This window comes from Abrus precatorius, unplaced genomic scaffold (assembly GCF_003935025.1).
Source record: "Abrus precatorius isolate BTA unplaced genomic scaffold, Abrus_2018 Scaffold2, whole genome shotgun sequence".
Taxonomy (NCBI): domain Eukaryota; kingdom Viridiplantae; phylum Streptophyta; class Magnoliopsida; order Fabales; family Fabaceae; genus Abrus; species Abrus precatorius.
In genome coordinates, this window is record NW_020874362.1 from 7,892,063 (window position 1) to 7,914,336 (window position 22,274).

The 22,274-nt window shown below is 30.2% G+C and overlaps 2 protein-coding genes across 5 annotated transcripts; both read right to left on the reverse strand.

The window, feature by feature from the left end:
* Window positions 1–46: 46 nt before the first annotated feature.
* On the reverse strand, window positions 47–5,400 carry LOC113858447 (probable acyl-activating enzyme 2). 2 transcript variants are annotated; one of them, XM_027491108.1, is made up of 2 exons: window positions 4,945–5,400; window positions 47–1,768 (listed from the first exon to the last, which is right to left on the reverse strand). In XM_027491108.1, exons 1-2 carry the CDS (start codon window positions 5,305–5,307, stop codon window positions 302–304), a joined length of 1,830 nt encoding a protein of 609 aa, XP_027346909.1. In that variant the 5' UTR covers window positions 5,308–5,400; the 3' UTR covers window positions 47–301. The 2 variants fall into 2 exon arrangements, with proteins under 2 accessions (XP_027346909.1, XP_027346910.1); XM_027491109.1 differs by lacking the exon at window positions 4,945–5,400 and adding an exon at window positions 2,860–3,154 and having other exon boundaries at window positions 205–1,768.
* LOC113858448 (isocitrate dehydrogenase [NAD] regulatory subunit 1, mitochondrial-like) lies at window positions 2,982–19,573 on the reverse strand. Of its 3 annotated transcripts, XR_003503357.1 has the most exons (5): window positions 18,946–19,566; window positions 17,540–17,779; window positions 16,365–16,443; window positions 15,905–16,289; window positions 2,982–2,992 (listed from the first exon to the last, which is right to left on the reverse strand). XR_003503357.1 is itself a non-coding variant. In XM_027491110.1 (4 exons), exons 1-4 carry the CDS (start codon window positions 19,465–19,467, stop codon window positions 14,519–14,521), a joined length of 1,116 nt encoding a protein of 371 aa, XP_027346911.1. In that variant the 5' UTR covers window positions 19,468–19,573; the 3' UTR covers window positions 14,197–14,518. The 3 variants fall into 3 exon arrangements, 2 of the variants coding, with proteins under 2 accessions (XP_027346911.1, XP_027346912.1); XM_027491110.1 differs by lacking the exons at window positions 2,982–2,992; window positions 15,905–16,289 and adding an exon at window positions 14,197–14,793 and having other exon boundaries at window positions 18,946–19,573; XM_027491111.1 differs by lacking the exons at window positions 2,982–2,992; window positions 15,905–16,289 and adding an exon at window positions 14,212–14,793 and having other exon boundaries at window positions 17,540–17,767.
* Window positions 19,574–22,274: the final 2,701 nt, after the last annotated feature.

The following is a 22,274-nucleotide window of genomic DNA, read 5'->3' on the forward strand; positions in this document are numbered from 1 at the left end:
GTTAGTTAATTCCATAGGCTATATAAGCCCCCTATCTCCTCTTGTAATTCCTACCTTTTCATTCATTTATATTAATACAAGTTTACTTTTCTTCCATTTTAGTTCTGTTATTTTCTCTGAGCCATGTTTCTTGACATGATGTAAAAACAAATTTTTGGTTTGTTCATAGCGTTGGTGGCATAAATTGGAATTCATGTGAAAATTTCATTCATCACTCTGTTATATTCATTTTAATAAAAGTGGAAGAAAATCTTGTACAACCTCTTTCCTATATATTCTTCTTTTCACTAACTTTGAGCAATCAGCCACAATTTATTACACCCTTGGCTTCAGCGATGCTGCCCAAGGCCTTGGCTTTCTCCCTCAGAACATACTTCTGTATCTTCCCGGTTGAAGTTTTTGGCATATCTTGAAAAATGACTGTCTTAGGAGCCATGTAATGGGGCATATGGTCCCTGCAGAAATTGATTATTTCTTGAGCATCAGCATCAAACCCTTCTTTCAACTTCACAAAGGCACAAGGAGTTTGTCCCCAATGATCATCAGGCCTGGCAACAATCGCGGCTTCAAGAACTGCTGGATGGTTATACAAAACTGTTTCCACCTCAACTGAGCTGATATTCTCTCCTCCAGAGACTATTATGTCCTTCAATCTGTCCTTGATTTCTATGTAACCATCAGTGTGTTTCACAGCTAAATCTCCACTATGAAACCACCCATCTTTGAAAGCTTCTTCCGTTGCTTTCAAATCTCTTAAATATCCACTCATCACTGTATTCCCTCTAAACATTACCTCACCAATAGTGTTGCCATCAGATGGAACACTTTCCATTGTGACAGGATCTTTCACATCAATTTCCTCCAATCCCACATGGGGCACCCCTTGCCTGGCTTTCATCTTTGATCTTTCTTCCTGAGGCAACAAGTCCCACTCAGGTCTCCATGCACAAAAAGTACCAGGACCATATGTTTCTGTGAGGCCATACAGGTGAGAAATGCTAAAGCCAATTTCCTCCATCTTGGCAAGAATCTGTGGTGGTGGAGGAGAACCTCCTGTCATCACTACCACCTTGTGATTGAGTGGCTTTCTATCAGTCAATTTAGAGTTCACAATCATGTTCAGCACAGTAGGTGCTCCTCCCATGTGTGTCACCTTATGCTGAGTTATATTGTCAAATATGTTCTTTGGAGAGACCTTCCTGAGACAAACATTGACCCCAAATTGAGCTGCCACTCCCCAAGGGAGGCACCACCCGTTGCAATGGAACAATGGAACATTCCATAGATAGACAGGGAAAAGGTCCATTCGAAAAAGTAGAACTGTTGCTAGAGAATTCAGATAAGCACCCCTGTGACTGTAGACAACTCCTTTAGGCCTAGATGTGGTGCCTGAAGTGTAATTTATACTTATAGGATCCCATTCACTATGGGGTCTCACTATGTCAAAATCTTTATGCCCAACAGCCAGTAGCTTCTCATACTCATAACTAATTGAAGCAATGTCAATGGTAGATGGGCAATCAGAATCAGTAACCACAACTAAAATTGGCAATTCCTTTGTTTTTTTTGCTAGCTGATTCAGCGCTCCCCGGGCAATTTCAAGTAGTTGGTAGTCTACAAAGAGGACTTTTGCTTGTGAATGCTCCAGTAGGACAGAAACCATAGCTTCATCTAGGCGTGAATTAAGTGTACAAAGAACGGCCCCAGCCATTGGGACTGCAAAATGCAGCTCATACATTGCAGGGACATTAGGTGATAGGGTGGCAACCTGTGTAGAAACAACATGGAATAGCATTAGTGGTTCATTTATCTTGGGGAGTTTCAATATGCTTCCAGATATATATTCTCAAGAAAAAGTTTCATCAATGAAAATTAGTACTGATAGAAGTTCAGCACATTATGTAGAAACATCTAAGCAAGGCAGTGCAGATAAAAAATATAGTAGCATCCTTAAAGTGGTGAATATCTAAAAGCCAAGGCCCGTAACTAGAAAACATGAAGACAAATTTAGAGAGAGTAAATTTAACAAAATGCTTGAAATAAGAAGAGTGTCAAGTTGTCATTATCGAGGCTGCAAGGATTGTTAAGATTTCACATCCACTAAGAATATGACCAGATCATTCCTTATAATGAGTACCGCATTCCTTTCCTCTTTACTTAGCTATTGAGATTAGTTAGACTCAAAATTCTACGTTAGTATGAGACACTGTCAAGTCCTGAGGTTGGACCATTTCACAGGTTTTCTCAATTCTAATAATGATGCTGCACATCTCAAGCAAGCCTAATTCTCAAGTTCCCAACACTTGAATTTTATCCTCTTTCAATTCGTCAAAAAAAATTTCCATTTCAGTTCAAAACTGTTAGCTATCCAATAGTCTTCCAAATTTCTGTCGTAGCAACCTAAACCTTTGCAATGTTAGTTGAACTAATCACCATGACCCCGTCACTTGAACAAGGCTTAAATATGTTTTTATCTTTAAATTACGTCAACTTTTATAATTAATCTCTATTGAAATTTTATTCATTTTTAATTTAGACAATTGTTGTCCTTTTAGTCCTTAAATAGTGACAAGAGACTAAAATAGTATTAATTTTTATAAAATATACAGACTAAATTTAAATAAAATTATTAAAATGACTAAGAACAATCGTATTTTAGAGAGTAAAAATATATTCCAATAATGTTCAACAAATCCCTCTATTCCAGTTTTAACAAGGACCCTGAGCACAGAATGAAACAAGCACAACAAATATGATTTTATCAAGACTACTCAGAACACGGATCCAATAAGTTTGTTACTAAAGAATTCACACTTCATTATTGTATAAACATGCAAAACGTTATCAAAATAAACTCACCATATCCCCACGGGAAATTCCCAACTGGGACAGAGCAGAAGCAAGTTTCAGACACCTTTGGTGGGTTTCACCCCAACTATACTCCAAAGAACCATACACAAGCGAGGTTCTGTCTCTGCAAACCTTTGCAGCTCTCTCTAGAAAGCTGATAGGGGACAAAGGAACAAAATTTGCAGCGCAACAAATAGAATCCCATGATCCCATATCATGATCCAGAGACAAGTTACAAATTTTATGTGAATGATGAGCTGAGTATATGTGAGTTGATCTTAAATGGCTTGGGTATTTTGATGGGGGCTTTAGGGAGGGAAAGGAAAGGCACGTTGGGAATGTTTCCATACTGAAAAGGAAGGGAAGGGATGTGGTGATTTCCATAGATCAACAAATCCTCACTTAAAAGCATTTTCCTGAGCGCTTGAAACTTTGATTCTCGTGCAAGATTAAACAAAAATAAGATGGTGAATTTGAGCCCACGTTAGCAATTTGTCTAGCAAAATTAATATGGTGAGAGTGAGTCGACATAATTTAATGGTGATTGCAATGTTCCGTGAAATATGGAACGGTTTAGCTACCCTTCCACACTGCCAAGAGAACATTGCCTTGCTCATAAAGACCACTAAAGTCCAGGAGTTTAGGAGAGGAAAGAAAAAGAGTTTGAAAGATAAAGTAAAAAAGCAAAGATAAAGTCTCGATAAATCCTCTTATCACATGTTTTGAAAATTATTTTCTTCTCACTTTCTCTTAACTCTTAAACAAATTATAAGAACTTACTAAGATTTTTGTCCATTATTATTTAAAAATAAGTTTGATGGTCGAATTCATATCTTAAGTTCTCATATAAAAATAATTTATTAAACAAGCACATAATTAAGCTAGTTACTTGAAAAGCTCCGTAAATTAGTCTTGACAACTGCATGAGTTGAATATTTTAGTCTGTCAAGTTTTTAAAGCTCTCCATTAATTCTTGATTTCAACAAGCCATAATTCAATTATTAACATTTTTCAAAAGTACGGACTGACGAAAGGGTTTTAGAATCTCTAAAACTAAAAGATTCAACAAATGCTTGTCATGTTCCAGCTTTATAACTTTCTTTTTAATGGTCAAATTATTTTTTTCTCGAGTTTAATCCCTGACCCCTCAAGTTTTATCTTGGCAAACGTTTAAATCTAAATTCCCAATCCTTGTCTAAGTCTTAAGAGACATGAAGCATTGGTTAAACCCAACCAAGCCACGAACCAATCTTCTATTTCCTTCCTCTGTAACATAACAGCTTAGTAATTCCACCAAACGATTAACCATTGTCCCATTGGGCTGCAGCACACTGGAAACATAAGCACCCTCGTTCAAGATTTTAAAAACACATTGTCCATGCTCTCCCTTGTTCTTACCTAGTTTCTTCTACATCACAAATCTCTCCCAGTCTCTAAATTAAGATTCCATTCACCACTCAATTCGTAGTACTGATTGGAATGAGTACTAATTAGCTGGTTTTAATCATCAAAGAAAAATAGCGCGGCTAAAAGTGCAGCACAGTTTATAGAAACATCTAATCAAGGCAGTGCAGAAGAAAAGTCAAGTTGCAAACAGAAATCGGCAATGATCGTTTAGACCCACCCTGGCTTCCTCAGTATCTATTAGAACGAGTTGGATAATTCTCTCCCCTTTAACTTGCTTTTGGGATTAAATTAGGCATTGTTACAGCCGCAATTACAGACACAAATCACAATATTAAAATATTTCTGGTATCTGAGACAGTAATTACGAATACATCAATAACATTTAACTAAAATATTTTGCAATATGAAAAATTGCGACATAATTGAAACCGGAACGATTTAGGCCCATCTTATCTTCAGTTCTATTATGATATCACAATCTATTGTTTTGTTTTGTTTCTGGGTCAACTATTAAGTGTTAAAATTGGTCAATCGCCAATGTCTCTGCTCTTCTCAATCAAGAGCCTAATCACACAGCACACAGATGCAAAAACGTCACTGTTTTTTCTATCAATTTAGAAACATGACAAATTTTGAAACATTATAACATTAAAATCATAAAAATGATAGATTTCATAAATAACATACCACATCCCCGCGGGAAATTCCCAACTGGGTCAAAGAAGAAGCAAGTTTCAGACACCGTTGATGGGTTTCAGTCCAACTATACTTCAGAGAACCATACACAAGCGAGGTTCTGTCACTGCAAACCTTTGCTGCTCTCTCTAGAAAACTGATAGGAGACAAAGGAACAAAATTTGCAGAGCAACGAAGTAGATCCTCCATTGATTCCCATGATCCCGGATCAGGACCACGGGAAAAGTTACAAATTTTTTGTGAATGATGAACTGAGTATATTTGAGTTGATCGTAAATGCCATAGAGAACGGGTCCAAGGCATGGTTTTGAAGCTGTTTTTCATTGTAGCAAATAGAAACGGATGACAGATCATTCAATGGAAGAGAATTTGTACTGTTTATTTTAGCAGCAGTATAGTGACGAGTTTATCATGTGGAGGACAAACATAGGAGTTGGGTTCAATGCTGAGAAAATTTCTGTGAATTTTTTATTTTTATTTTTATTTTCTGTGGCAGCAGAGTGAGAGTGTGAGTACGTACGTAACAACGTAGTTGAAGCAATCACGTAACGCTGCTTATTTGTTTAGAGGGGATCGACAAAATCATCAATTTGTATAGTGTACAGTGACTGGGGTCATGGATAAAGACATTGTATGTACAACGTTTTAGATAAATGAATGAATATTTTAGGTCCCACATGTAGAGCATAAACTCAAAAGGGTTAAAGATTTGTTAATACGTTTAGGATTAACTTGGTAAGAAATCTTATATTTACATTCTGTTACGTGTAAATTTTGCTTTCTAATTAAAAAAGTATACGTCAAAAGTAAACGTATTACATAAAAAATAAGTTTTTGGAGTGTTAATTTAAACAGCAGGCAGTAAAAACTGTTTTGTAATTATATATTTAGAAAACGATTCTCTGTTAACTGCTCTATGATCTATATTTTTTAGAGCGGTTCTTTGTTAAGCGGTTAATAAAGAACAACTTTCTAAAGTCTTTCAAATTATTTATAAATTGAACATGTCTCAATGCATTTTTTCTTCTTAGCTAATAAAGTTAGTCTCTTTTACTATAAATTCTATTTGTCTTTTCTACTCTCTTATGTTCTTTTCATCTTTTTCTATTAGTCTGCTCTCTTCGTTTTCTCTGACTAATAAATTGATTTTTTTTTCGCATCTGCATGTATCTCTTCATTCTCTGTTAACTTGCTCTCTTCATCTTCTCTAACAATTTATTTTTCTTTCATATATGTAGGGTACATCTTCATTCTTTGTTAACTTGCTCTCTTCATATTTTCTAAGCTAACAAATTAGTTTTTTTTTTCCACATATGTAGGTACTTCTTCATTCTGTCTTTTTTTCTTTTTTCTCTCTATTAACGTTAAAAATTATTCTACTAATTTATTTATTTTTTTCTGTTTGGTTTATGCAGATGTAGACTGTCTGGTTAACACCAAACGTATAAACTCAAGATTCAATTTTGATTTGTGATAAAAATGAAGAAAACTCACAAAAAAAAATTAATTCCAAATTTTGATTTAAACGTAATAATAAATTAATTTTACTTTGCAGTAAAAAACTCAAAAAGAAACCAATTTCAAATTTCAGATTCGCGGTCTACATTTATACTTTGGAGAGCGGTTCCACGTGGTACCGCTCTCTAATCTTACACCTATACCTTAGAGTTTCAATCTTAACTTTTGAGAGCGTTTGTCGCTATCTAGTCTTACACCTATACTTTGGAGTTTCAATCTTAACTTTTGAGAACGGTTGTTTAACCGCTCTCTTAAATATAACACATCAGATAGCTCAAAATTTTAGAACAGTTCTAAATATTCTTTTAATTTAAACCAGAACCGCTCTCAGATCTCTATTCTGGCATAGTGACGCAAGTATTTTTAACTATAAATATGAATATTAATAACTTATAATTAAATAAAAATTCTACAAATTTTAAAATACTCTCATAAGAAGTTATTCTATTTCAACATATTGTTATAAATTCGAGTTTCAATAGAAAAATATATATATGTATTTTACGTGAAAAAATAAAATTATTAAATGGTACATATTTAAAAGGTTGAATACTTATACTAATAATTTTATTCCTTAAATAATTATATTAATATACTTCAATTTATACTTTAAGAAATTAAAATCAAAAGATTTAAAAGAGGATTCTTCCGTTAAAACAAATTTTAGTGAATAAAAAAGTTATAATTTAAAACAAAAGACTTGTTTAAAATTTAAATTTTAACAATAATATGACTTCATTATATATTTTTTAATAATTCTTAAAATATTGTTGTTGACTTTATATACATATAATTATTATATTTGTTGATATATTTATATTTTTTAAAATGAAAAAAATTTATCGATATCAATAAATTTGAATCTAAGTGAAAACTTAAGAAAATGCATAAAAGAAAGTAAAAGTATATTTATCATTAATTTAAGTTATACATCAGATTAATAATAAATACACTTTTATTTATTTATTAACATTAGGACCAAAATATTTACAATTTTATCAGTACTAAACTTTTAGAATAAAATAATTGTCTAAACTTAAAATTGTTTAACATCGACAGTATCTTTAATATAATTTATATTTAATAGTAACCTTTTGGATATTTGAACCAATTAACACGATTTTAATTGTTGATAAATTAATTTGAATTTGATTCATTAATCTTTCAATCGATAAGAATCAGTTTTTAATTATTATTTTTATTTATAAACATTAAATTTTAGCTTTTTATTCAAAATTTTCATGTATTAAATTATTTTAAATTTGACAAATTATTATTTTAGTCTTTAAGTTTCAATTTTATTTTTTAACTTTTAAAAATGCTTAAAATGCATCTTTTTTTATTAAAACATTAACTTCATTAATTCTTTTTGTTTTTCTTGTAGTTTGTGCATTGTGACTTAAATCTCTAATTTTATTTTTTCTTTTAATTATTTTTCTTTCTTTTCTCTCTTTTTATCCCTTTTCTTGTTCTCTTTCTTTCCTTCTTTATCCTCTTCAAAACCTTACACAATGAGGAGATTGATGTTGACACTGTCATTTGCAGTGTCTAAGAAATTTTTGTTGCTACTTGCCACACCTCCTCCAAGAAGCCTTTGAGTTCTTTTCCTAACTTAGCCTCCATCCACTCTAACTCTCTAAGTCACTACTTACCGACCTTGTTAGTGCATTAACTATTCCTCACCTCCATCGTTGTTAGCAAGGTCAATAAAACATTGTATCTGAAACATTATTTCTAATTGTGTGAGGTTTTGAAAAGAAAGAGAAGAAAGAATAAGAAGAGGAAGATGAAGGAGAGATCAAAGAGAAAAGGGTGGAGGAGAAAGCTAAAATTGAAGATCTAATGAAGGTGAATAGTACATGAACAATACATGTGATAGAAAAAATAATTTTTTAATGAAGTTAACATTTTTAACAGAAAAGACCTATTTGAAGAATTTTTAAAAGTTAGAGAACCAAAATAAATAAATAAAAAATTAAAAGATGAAATTGAAACTTACCTTAAAACTAGAGGATTAAAACACCAAGAAAGGAATTTTATCTCTTTTTAAATCTTGATATCATTTCATATTAAAATCTTAATTTGAATTTTGAATATTATAATTTTTTTAAAATTTAAAAACTATGTTTACATAATTTTATTTAATATAAAATAATACTATCAACATCAACATGAAATATACAAAAATTAATTTTTAAACAAAATCATTTTTAAGACCTTTCTCAAATAGAAGTACTTAACTATGTGTTTTTTTGGTGTTTTTTTTTCTCTAATTAATAGGGATAAATGCCCAAGATACAAAACAAGGTTAAGAAACAACCCTAGTAGTCCAAATGTCATGGGCACCAAGACACAAATAGGGATACAAGGAGGATGGAGCTACATCAAGGCAAGTGTAAGGTAAAGAGTCCTCCACATCTATTTTAACTAATTTATTACTACATTAATTAGCTTTTTTAGAGAAAATAAAGGATGAGAATTGTTCTAAATGTTCAAAATTAAAGCCAATATTTTGTTTGAATTGCTTTCAATTCAAATAGTCTGGATACTCTTTTGTAAGACCAACTACACCTGCAGGTAGATACTCCAAAGTTTAACATCAAGAAGAGAGTAGAAAAGCTTACTATAGAAACTAGTTATAAATTAGCCTTGGCCATCACAAATTAGGTCCCCACAAACGGCTCCATGAGAATGGGAGACTGAGTCATCCACTTTAATTTAAATAAACTAGAAGTGGGAAGTCCATTTGACATGAATATGGTAATTAAAAGGGCTTAGTAAATATCACATAAAACTTTCTAAACCAATGGATAGGAGAATTCTGAAAAATGAAAACATTTCTATCTTTCCAAAGTGATCCCAAAATATGTCTAGCATAAAAATAATCACAAACAAATGCATAATAGTTTCAGGTACCTTTCTGTGCCTAGAACAAATAGAGGAATTTGACACTATACCTTTCCTTATTAGTTAGCAATTTTTCATGAGATATTTTTCACAAAAATAGAGCAATTTTAGGAAGTCCTTCCCACTTCCAAATTAATTTAAAAATATCATGGCAAAGAGAAGAATTTTGGAAGGAATTAGTGAGTAACTAGTATGCAATTTGAATGGAAAATACATCGTAATTTGACATAGTCTAGAATATTGAATCATGACCCCTAGAAATAACAAAGAGATTAATTTGGACAATAGTCACAAGGATATCCAAATTCATATCAGAGATAGGGATGGATGGAGTAAATATGCAAATTTTTAATAAGAGGATTCTAGTTATCAATCTAGAACGTAGTGGATAAACCATCCTATATGACCTAGCTCAACACTTAGGAAAACATAGGCATAACAGAATTAGACTTTTCCAAAAATGAGAGACTTTCTAGCTTTTCCCAACACCAAGATTTTTACCAAAAATAAATTTATATTTATTACTAATAACTTGAGCCCAAAGGTCATTAAAGAAAGAGAACTATTGCAATAACAAGCTACTAGGGTACAAAGTTTATTCTTGATGTCCTCTTTGTACTCAAAATTCAACAAAATCTATTGAGTGTTGGCCAAGAGTTTTCAAAGTTGCTTTCAAAGACAATTATTGACTAACTAGATATGCACCAAATTGAGGTTTTAAAAAAAAAATGAAAAGAAAAATTTTTGCCCTAAATCCACGGGTGAAAGAGCACTTTTCCTTCCTAATCAAGAAAACCATCAACATTACAGAAGTTTGGCACAAGAGGCTCAGACTTTATCATCACCAAATACTACTACAAATGAAGTTAAAAAGCTTAGAAATTGATTTTGCAGAATTTAAAGATCCCGTTCCATCCTACAAAGATGTTAATTTGGAAAACTTAACATAAAGCCATTTCTCAAGGTGACTAAATAAACATTAAGAAAGTTACAATTGATTCACACATGTGTATGAGGCCCTCAAAGGACACCTTTTCTAAAGGGTAGTCTTTGCTACATTGTCTTCATTGATGACTTCACTAGAATGTGTTGAATTTTTTTTCCTAAATCATAAAGCAAAAGTAGCTCAAATATTTTGGATGTTCAAGGCAAGAGTTGAGAATGAAATTAGTTACAAAAATTCAAATTATAAGGTTTGACAATGGGAAGAAGTATACCTCAGCAAAATTTGATTAGTTTTGTCAGGATGCAGGCATTGAACATCAACTTATAGCTCCCTATACTCGATGGCAAAATAAAGTCAATGAGAAAATAAACAAATTCATTATGGAAATGTCAAGATGCATCTTGCATAAAAAAAATAATTGCCAAATAAATGTTGGACAGAAGCAACAAACATGATTGTATTTCTTCAAAATAGATTTCCTACAAAAGTAGTGAAAGACCAAACACCATTGAGGAATGGTATGGTTACAAAGTATCTTTGAAATTTCTTAAAATATTTTGTTGCTTGTGTTTTACTCATATTCTACAGAACAAGTATGACAAGCTAGATAGAAAAGTAGCATAGAATATTTTTATAGGCTATAACGCTGTTAGCATGCGGCAATTGAAAATATTATTATTAGCAAGGATGTGAATTTCATGGAGGATGAGGAGTGAAACTAGGATGATGAGAAAAAGAAGGATCATTCCATGACAAAGTTGAAACTCAAGTTTTGTACAAGTACTAAAGGAGAAGAATATAGCTATCAAAAGGAAACAGTAGATGACTAGTAAGTGATAATCTTTATAATTTGTAACATAAGTTAGGACACTTATTTTCTTAAATGAATTAATTTGAGTTTCAATTCTCTTTTTAATTTGCAAGAATTTGAATTAACCAATTATTTCAATTTAGAGATAGAGATGAAGATTTTCCTTAATCCATTTTTATTGAATTCTTTATTTGACATGAACTTAGGGAGGAAGGCAAGGAAGAAAGGAAGGAAATGAGTCTGCCAAACTTTTTCTTAAGCGAAAGATTTCTCACTTAAGTGAAAATGCAAAAAATAAAAATTGGAATACCTGATTTTAGGTCAAGCGAGAATTTTTAACTTGAGTGAAAATTTTATTTTAGCTCAAGCAATAATTTCTCTTACTTGAGCGAGAATTCATTAAATCACCCTTTAAGAAAGAAAAATTAGAAAAGAACAAAGAGCAGAAAAAGAGGCTAGAAAAGAAAAAGCTAGGGCAAAGAAGCATTGGGCATCAATCTTAATCTCTTTTATCTCTTTCTTTTGTTGTAATAGTTACCATGGGTAGCTAAACTTCTTTTGGGATTGGATGTAATATTCAACTTAGATATATTTTGATGATTTATATATACTTTTCCAATTTTACAGGTGGTGATTTCACTCTATTTTAATATTTGATTATATTTTAACCAATAGTATCTTGATTTAGGATCCACAAATTAGCTCGAGAGCACTCTTTGGTTGTGGATTGAGTGAACCTCACTCCATGTATTGTGACGATAGGGATAAGTCTCAATATATTGATTGCTCTTTAATACTTGATTTTAATGTTGGAGGATTTCATTGAATAACTGGGGGATCGTTATTCAAGAAATATTTTTGAAAACTTGTATGTGGGGAATTGCTATAAGAAAAAGTATACATATGCATCAACTTCTATAGGAGAGATTTCTCTGTATTAAATCATTTGAATAAAAAATATAATAAATGATGAAATCCAATCCCAATTTTTAATCCTTGCATTTTAACATTTCTATTGTCGTATTGTATTCATACTCATTGATTTAGATTTTATAAATTATGAATATATCTACCAATTCCTATGGATACGATAACCTCTATTCCTTTACTAAAATGAAATCTTGATATCCTTGCCAAAAGAACCAACAATGACCCTCTCATGAGAGGAACTATACTACTCTCTAATGTTTATGAAAGGTTCAATGTTATTTTGTGTGAATTTGTAGATAACAAAAAAGCAAAAAATGATCCAAAGTAGATAGCTACAACGAAAGAGAGGTTGTCAATGATAGAGATGTACAAGACATAGATTCTAGTGGAACCTCAAGTAGGAAAGTGATTGAAGTTAAGTGAGTGTGCAAACTAAGCTTAATGCTAATGGTTCTACCAACAAACATAAAGGAAGGCTTGTGGTGAAAGGTATACTCAAGTTTTTGGTGTGGACTACTTGAATACCTTCGCACTAATTGTTCTTTTGGATACCACAAGACTTTTGCTTGCTATGGTTGCTCAAATGAATTAGAGAATTTATTAGCTTGATATAAAATTAACTTTTTTATATGGTGTTTTGTAGGAAGATATATATGTTGAGTAACTTAAAGGTCTTGTATAGAAAAGAAAAAAGATAAAGAGTGTCTTATAAAAAAAGTTCTATATGATTTAAAACAAGTTCTAAGAGCATGGTAAAATAAAATAGATGATCATTGGTTGAGTTTGGTTAAAAAAAAAACTTGGTATAAAACATGCATTTATGATATAAAATTAATTTTTTACTATAATATAAAAAATATTTTATTAAATTAATATAAATATCATATTTTATTATACATTTTAATTTATCATATTTATTATATTACATGGTATAAAAAATTAAAGTTACATTTTCATAAATTTCTTTTTAATCGATCAATAATTATATATCAGTATGATTCATAACAGTTAATGTAAATTAATTATCAATAATATTCAATATACTTTAAGTTTTAATTCTATTTTTCAAAAAAATTAAGAATTTTTTGTCTAAAATTATTGCAATTTATTTTATCTAGGTATTTTATTATTATTATTATTATTATTATTATTATTATTATTATTATTATTTGTGTCCATATTATTTAATCAAGGTTCTATCTCTATTTTATATTTACAAAATTGTAACTTTAATTCTGATTACTATTTTATTTACTTTCTTACACCTTTTTTTCTCTTTGGTTATAATATGTTATTACATTAACATAGATATATAATTAATACTATAATATTATCCTTTAGTTATAATATTGAAATTCAAATAACAAAATAATATCCTAGAATTTTTAATTATACTATGATAATTAATTTTTTCTCACACTAAAAATATTTGATTAAATCAATAATAAAAATAATATTTTATCATATATTTTAATTTATTATTGCTATTATATCAGAGTATAAAAATATTATAATCTATATTTTTAATTTATATTTTATTCTATCTTTAAATTTTAATTGAATTTATAATTTAGTAGTTAAAAATATTTTTTTAAAATTAATTAAAAATAAATTTTATTTTATAATAATTCTATATATACATCAATCCGCGTGGAAATTAAATCTAGATTTATTTATTCAATGCTTTTGCCGTTGCTCTCTCTCCCTCAATTTCAGAATGCTATTACTATTATTCTATGAACTGTCATTAGCACGCTAATTTACACATACTATTTTACAATGTGCCTTGTTGGAAAACAAATAATCAAGAGAATATGTTGAAATATGTATTTTATTTTTTTTTATTTCACTGTAAAAGTACTGTAAGAATAATGTAATGGAAACATGCAATTACCGTATTCATTGTTCTATCGCGCTTGGCATTGCCAAATGAGCAGAAGCTCCTAGCACTAGTTTCATATATATATATAAAATAACGTGCCACGATTTATTTGTCTTTCACATCTTGTTACATTCTTCAGTAAACGCTAGATTCCACGTATTGTAGGGGCAGGATTCTCGTATCATAGACAACGATCCAAACATCATTGGACTGTAAAAAAGGACCACAGTCGTTGGGCTTTAAGTTAATCCAATTCTTTTTCAAGACAACATTTCATTTCTAAAATCACTGTCAAACAATTTGTTTTCTTTCTAAGAACTATAAAATACATATCTGGGCCATAATAATATACCGAATCACGGCTTTTAAATAGGAGTGGGAAACAATAATCACTTTCTCTACAAATTCTTCAGTTGAAAAAGAAAACAATACATTGTTTTCTGTGTTGCATGAACTTTATTCAGGACCAAAATTGCTATTTTCAACTTGATGGGTGCAAAACAATGTTTGGCAAAATCAGTTAGAAAAGAATATACGAGGCTGACTTCATTTGGGGAAATTAGCAAATGAATCAATCTAAAGCATCTATCACTGCATCCACAACTTCTTGGGTGGTGCTTGTCCCTCCAAGATCCTTTGTCCTGTATTTGCCCTCCAGAATGACTTGTTCCACAGCATTTTCCAAACGATCAGCAAATGCAGGAAACTGGAGATGCCTAAGCATCATAGCAGACGAGAGAAGAAGCGCCACCGGATTGGCCGTCTTTTGTTCCACTATTTTATCACTTCCAACATTTCCTGCTGAAGCACCTTGCTCAAACACAGCGTGCTCAGCCCCAACATTACCTGCAAAAATGGGATTCACCGTTTGTAACTGTCAAGCACAAGCAATACTTTGAGGATACGGAGAATGATTTTTTTCAATAATCACTTCTACCCAAAAGCCTATGCATCTCCCAACTAGGATAGAAATAGGTCTGGCCATCCAAAAAGAGCCTATGGCCTAACTTTTCTATAGTATAATCTGGTCTAAACTATTTAATTAATAGATTTAATTTAAACTTTTTAAAAAACTTAATTAATTAAATAGGCCTAACTTGAGCTTAAGAAAAAACTTATTAAATCTATTAGCATGACTTATTTAAAATTCATAAATTTTATAATAATGTATTAAATAATTTTATATAAAAATTATAATATAATAATATATTAATAATTTATAAAAATTTAATTCATCACAAGTATAATTTGATGAAAAAATCACAAGTAATAACTTCTAGAAGTATTTTTAAAAAATATTTGTAATCACTATTTTTAAAGCATTTTTATTCTAATAATTTTATTATTATTTTAAAGGTTGATGGACAACAAGAGATCTTCTTAAAAATCTGATGACATATTTGTCTCTTCCTATTTACTATAAAAAAATATTGTTATTTGTGCATTTTAAATTTTTGTTTGTTGCATTTGCTAATTTTAGGTCTAAAACTTATTTAGTTATCTTGTGTTTATTGATTTAATGTGTAAGACTTTATACTACTAAATTTGCTTAATGATTTATAAATTAATGTTCATTTTATTATATTTTTTGTATGTGTAATGATTTACTTATTTAAATTAAATATGTGGTTTGAAAGTGATCAATAAGAATATGTAATTTTATTATACATATTCAAAGTATTGAATTATTTTTTTAACAATTTATTTAGATATAAATCTTATGACTTTTAAAAAGACATATATTTAGTTGGTTTAATAGTCTATTTATAAAGAAGCTTGATAACCTATTAAATGTCCATTGAAAAGGCTAACACACCAAACCATGCTTCTAAAAAGGTAGGCTAAACTTAATAAAAAGCCTATTACAGGTAATAGACTAGGCTTAGGCTTCAAAATTATTAAACAGGCCAGACCTATTTATCCAAAGTTTACTAGGCTAACCTATTTCCATCCCTACTCCCAACAATGGTTCATCTCACTATTTTAGCCCTTTCTGCTAATCCTCACAACAGTATAATCATTTTGATCCTAACATAACATCACAGCCACTAATATCAATATTTCACTGATATTACTGCAGCTACTTCTGTTGTCACTACCATCAGCTACATTGCCTCCACAGTAATCAATGAAAGCTATCACTCTGATACTTCCCAATGTTATCGTAGAAAAATGTACTTCCAGCAGGTTCATATGATTGTCTAACACAATCAGACGCATTTATTGACAAAGTTTTTCAACAGGCAAATATGTTCCCCAGAACAATCATTCAGACAAGCACAAAATCATACACGGAACCAAGTCTTTCAAGTTCTGAAAATTAGTAATATTGGAGAAGCAAGCTAGGAAATTTTTAAAAGGCAACATAATCAGATGAGAGCGCTAAGTTGCAGTACAGTAGTAACTAACAGCCATACCTCCAGGCATGACTCCAGTGCCTCCAGCAATGCCTGCTGCAGTATTTGCAACCAGATTTCCATAAAGATTTGGGGTCACCTAGCAAGAGGAAACAAACAGTATGTGTGAACTTAGAATTACTTCTATTTGACTAAATATAGGAAAGAAATTAAGATAAGTGAGCTACAAGTCAGAACAATCAAGATATGAGGTTATTTTGCCATGATTCTCTCATTTGCACCAATAGAAAGGAAAGGACAAATTTATCCATCCCTTCAATATTTTATTAAGTACATCCACTTCCCCTGAGATACGTTTGGATGGAGATGTTAAGGGAGAAAGGGAGATGATTATTTTTTTAATTTAAAATTTTGAATATTATGAATGTTTATAAAAAATGATGAAGGTATGATTAGAATGTTGATTGATGATATCTTATTTTATTCCTCTCGTTTAATAGAAGAATAAAAGATTTCCCTCACCCTCCCCTTCCTCCAAATTCCTGCATCCAAACATACCATGAAGGTCAAAGCATGCTATATACCATTTATCATAAAAGAAATCCTTACTTTATCAATCTCCACAAGGATAAGCGCTGTTTCTGTGGAAATGGATAATTATTTTTTGTACAAGATAGCAAAAAGGGCTGTTCATATTCTGTTCCAATTACATGTCATTCAATATTAAACTAAGACATCCATCCTCTTTGTGTAGCACAAAAAATGAAAACTAGTTTGTCATACTAATCATCTTCTCTGACACAGAAATGTTAACCCAAGACAATATGCAGAAAGTGATACTCCTTTCCTTTTTCCCACTGTCAACAATCTTAAAAGAACATAACAGTCAAATTTGGAATTACTTTTTCTCTTAATTATTTAACCTTAAAATTTTCTTTGATTGAACGAACAGTTAAAAGTCCATAGCAAAAATAGAACATGATTTATCCTAAGCTTATTGTAAATTTTCACTGTCTTTGGTGCCTCTTCTCATTTCTCAGTTATTAATTTATAGAGAAAACACCAGTGAGCTCACAATTTAAAAGTTGTTTCTTCACCAATAATTCAATAGCACTAAGTTTAGATAACCTTGCAAAACACATAGGGTAGACCTGTGTTACTCCATAAATATACTAAACAAAATTACAAAAATGCATAAATAGCCGCAAAGCAAGATCAATCATAAATTTACATACCATGACATCAAACTGTTCAGGCTTTGAAACAAGCTGCATGCAGCAGTTATCCACAATAATTTCGTTATACTTTATTCCAGGGTACTTTGTGGCAACCTCACGACAAGATTCCAAGAATAAACCATCTGCAAGCTTCATAATATTTGCTTTGTGCACGGCAGTCACCTTCTTTCTGTTATTCAAGTAAGCATATTCGAATGCATATTTAGCAATACGCTCTGAACAGAACTTCGTTATCACCTAGCAAAATATTAGAATGAACGGTAATCATAAACCCATACTGCATCAGGATCAAGGTGATATAACTTCTTGAGATGTATATATTAAAGATCACAGGAACAAAAAAAGCTAAATGGATATTCCGTGCAAAGGGAACTTCATTATAAAATGAATAGCACCCTAGAAGTCACAAAATATACGAATATGTTCACTTTCTTTTGTTAGCATGATAGGGCATGTTTTCAAGAATATGCACATTAGTTTCGGCTTAGTAAGTGTTTGGTAACAAATTATTTCTGGGAAACAATCACCCTTTTAATTTTTAAATGGACATTCCATGGAGAAAAAAACAAAACTTTATCATAAAATGAATAGCCCTCTAGAAATCGTAAGATAAAGGAATATGTTCATTTTCCTTTGTTAGCAACTTAGCTCGATAGGGAAACGTTTGGATAAACATGCATATTTGTTTCGGCTTAGCAAATGTTTGGTAAAAATTATTTCTAGAAAATAATCACCATTTAATTTTTCAAACTTTTCAAACAATGACAAAAGAAAGTAATTATTTATCTAAAACTAATAATTCTTTTTGATTAAAAAAAATCTCTCAAGAAACCAAAATAATTAATAAGAATTATTTCTCCAAAATAAATTGAATCACCCTAAAAGCTTATTACATAAGTTTATTTCAACGATCTTAACCACATCATAAGATCAGTATACATAAGTTTAGCAGAAGCTATTCCAAACACCATCTACGCATAATTTGGCCAAGTTTCTAATTTACAAAAGCTTTCCAATTGAGGTTAATAAATGATTCCTAACTTACAAAACAACCTATTATAAAAAAGTTAAGATATATATACTGATTTTTAACTTATACAAGAAATTTGACATATTATCAATCATTAAAAATTTTATCTGGTCGTAATTAAAAAAAGAAAAAGTATCCCACAGAAATAGAGATGATAGGTATCATAATGACAGAATTTAAGTATATTTTTTTAAACATTTTTATGTTATTTATTAATTAAACTTTTACAGCGATGACATAGGATAACGATAAAAGTTAAAATTGTAATTTTAATTGATAAATAATATTAAAAACAACTAATAAACTGTAATTAAATTTTGGAAAATACGAAATGGGTAAACAAGAAGGGAAGTGGAAAAGCGTGGGTAGGTACCTTGAGGCTTTCAACGACGCCAGGAACGACCTCGTGTTCGAGGCCAGAGTACTCGCCTTCGGTGTTCTCCCTAATAACGACAATGTCAACGTTGTCGTGGCGCGTGGGCAAGCCAGGGAGATTGAAGCAATTAACGAGAGACGCGTAGAGATCAAGCTCCTTCCTCAACTGCACGTTCAGGGAACTAACGCCACCACCCATAGGAGTAACAAGTCCACCCTTCAAACACACCTTGTTTTTACGAATCGAATCGATCACTTCCTGAGGCACCACCTTCATCTCCCCATGGACCTCAAACTTCTCGAAGTACACCGGCGCGTGCATCGCCTCCATCACCTGCTCCACCGCCCCGGTTACCAGTGGCCCTATTCCGTCGCCTGGAATCATCGTCACCGGCCGTGGGTACCCGTCGCCTGGGCGGTGCATGTAGGTCACGGATCGGGTCGGGAACGTGGGGCGGACTGGGTTGGGTTCAGATCGCGAGAGGAGGTGCTTGAGGAGCGGTAAGGATCTTCGAGCCATTGCGTGCGGTTTCGTTGGGAGCGGATGGAGATGGAGAAGAATGAAGAAATGGAAGAAGGGAGAAAAGTCGAAGGGAACACGGATGATTGGAAAGGACCAAATTGTAGTGGCTGGTAAGAACTTGACTTATTTTATTTATTTATTTATTTTATTTCCTTTTAATGGGTTAAACAAATGGTGATGCTAATGCTGTATTTTACCGTGAGATTTAAATCACGGGAAAACTTGTGAAGTAAAAAATAAATTTTATTTTTTTATTTAAATTAAAATATTTTATGAGAATAATTGATTTTAAATAATAATAAATAAATTCTTATTTTTTATTTTATACATCATGTTGTTCTAAAAGAAATAAAAAAAAATTATCTTAATTTTATGAGTAAGAATGAGTCAATGAGCTGTGGCATTGGCATTCTCTTATATTTTTCTTATTCTCTTCTTCAAATTAGGTATATAAAAATGCTCTCAATTGTGTAGGGATGATTAGATAGCTCCCTAATTTGGATCGTAGTAAAATTGAACAATTTCTTGTCACTTAATATATATTGGGATGCGTGTAAACTTTGTATACAAAAGTTATAGTAATATGCACGTGCTTTTTTTTTTTCACTCTTTTGCTTTTCTAGGCCGTTCGATGTGGTTATTAAAATTGAGTTCTAAAATTTTTAAAAACCGAAATTATTTTGTATTTTACAATTTTCAATCTTCCTAGTTTTAAATTTTTCAATTTAAAATTTATTAACCAATACTCTTTAGAAAAAAAAAAAAATCAACTTCATAATAATTATCAAACAAAAATATATTTTAGCGAATTTTTCAATAAAAGTGCTTTTTCACTCCAATGAATTTTTAAGGATTAATTTTTTTTAACATATAAAGTAATATTTTTTTACATTATGCATTTATATGTTTATTCAATATTCATTTAAAATTTTTATGATTTGTTTTTACTATTATTTAATATAATATATTTTTTATTATTGAGAATAATAATTTACTCTTTTTTAAAATTTATTAAATTTAAAAAATCATACAATATATTTATAATTAATAATATAAAATAATTTAATTGAACGATACTCGTGTAATCTATGAAAAAAGTTACTAGTAAATAATAATATTTTGTTAAAAATATAGGGCCGAGTATATTTTTACATTTTTCAACAAAATAATAATAATAATTTTCATTAGTTAGTAATAATAGTTGTAACAATAGTCAACTTAAAATGATGAAAGTTGAATAAGGTATTTTCTAAATAAAAATCATAATTAAAACTCTACTAATTTATTAAAATTTGATAATAATAATAATAATAATAATAATTTATTATTATTATTATTGAAAAAAATATTCAAAATGAATAATAATATTATTTAATAAAACTTTTGTTTCAAATATCAAACTTCAATTAATTATAATAAAAAAAAAAGTTGTAATAAGTTAAGCGAAGTTAACCTTGAACATGTAATACTTCATGGTTAATGCAAGTTAGTGAAAATTTTCTTGTAAATCACAATAATTGGATAATTATCGGAAAGATGTTCATGATTTTTTAATACAATTTTCAATCTCCTATTCTTAGTCCTTGAAAATGAAACATATAACTACTATATGCAAACACAAGGCAAGAGCATATAACCTCACAAAAGAGAGAATTTGTTCTTATATTTTATCAATAACAATTATATTTTTTTAAGGTGATTTAGAAACTTTGAAAGTAAATGTCATTTATTAAAAATAAATAAATGATATTATTTTATTTATTATTTATTTTATTCACTACAATTTATGTTTAAATATGTTAAGCATCTTAATATTTATTTATGAAGGTTTATACATCTTATTTGTTAAAAATGTTATTAATTTAGTAAACTAACTTAAGATGAAAATAACAATGTAGATGTAGACTGAATAATAAAAATATTTATTTAAATATTTTAATTATATAGTCAACATTTATTTAATTATAATTTATTTTTATTAGAAGAAATTATTTATATTCTCCAAACTATTTATTTCACTTTTCATAAATCTAGCATATATTTATTTAAAAATTTACATTATCAATAATTGTAGACACTAAACTATTCAGGGTATATATATTTCACATACTTTATTAAAGAATTGAATGCCACCGACTCTAACCAATAAAAACTCATTTTAGAGCTTTATTCTTTTTCCATAATGTTATAACTAATCAAGGTTCGTAACTCATTGAAGCCAATGATAATTTATATTATTTAAATTTTAAATTTGATATAAATAACATGTAACTTATGACATTTATTTCATGTGTCTTATTTAGTTATTTCTTTTAGGTTAGTTTCATCAACACCAACCTTTAGAGAATGTATGTGAATATTTTCTTGTTCTAAAAAATAGCCATCTAAGTTAAAGTTTATTCACAACAAAAATTTTAATTTTTAAGAGTTTAATTTTATAATTTCTTGGCTTAGAATTGAACTCCAAAATGTACATGAAAGGTAACCACATCCATGTAGATAGATATATAAAGACCATGAGAAGGGCTAAATGTTGGACCCCAAAGCTTTGGACAAACCCTTCCATCTCAATCACACTTATCTTGATTTGGACACCTAAGAATGCCACTTTTCACCTCGACTTTGGATACACGCTCTACGTTGAAAAAATTCTTATGAGTTATAATCAATTGTGGTTCGTTGTTTAAAAAAAGAAAAAAAAAACTAATATTATGATCCATATAAGAATACTTAAGCCTACTAATAATATGATCAATTACTTATAGGCCTTAAGTACTTAATACTGATCTATATGGAATATAATG

Bases quoted from the DNA above. Each gene is read 5' to 3' on its own strand.
- LOC113858447 (XM_027491108.1), bottom strand. From the start codon at position 5,307: ATGATCTGTCATCCGTTTCTATTTGCTACAATGAAAAACAGCTTCAAA. The intron at 1,769-4,944 runs GTATGTTATTTA...GTTTCTACACAG, and splicing joins GAATTTCCCGCGGGGATGTG to GTTGCCACCCTATCACCTAA.
- LOC113858448 (XM_027491110.1), bottom strand. From the start codon at position 19,467: ATGGCTCGAAGATCCTTACCGCTCCTCAAGCACCTCCTCTCGCGATCT. The intron at 16,444-17,539 runs GTATGTAAATTT...TCCTCTTGCTAG, and splicing joins CTGAACAGTTTGATGTCATG to GTGACCCCAAATCTTTATGG. The intron at 14,794-16,364 runs GTATGGCTGTTA...CCATTTTTGCAG, and splicing joins CACTGGAGTCATGCCTGGAG to GTAATGTTGGGGCTGAGCAC.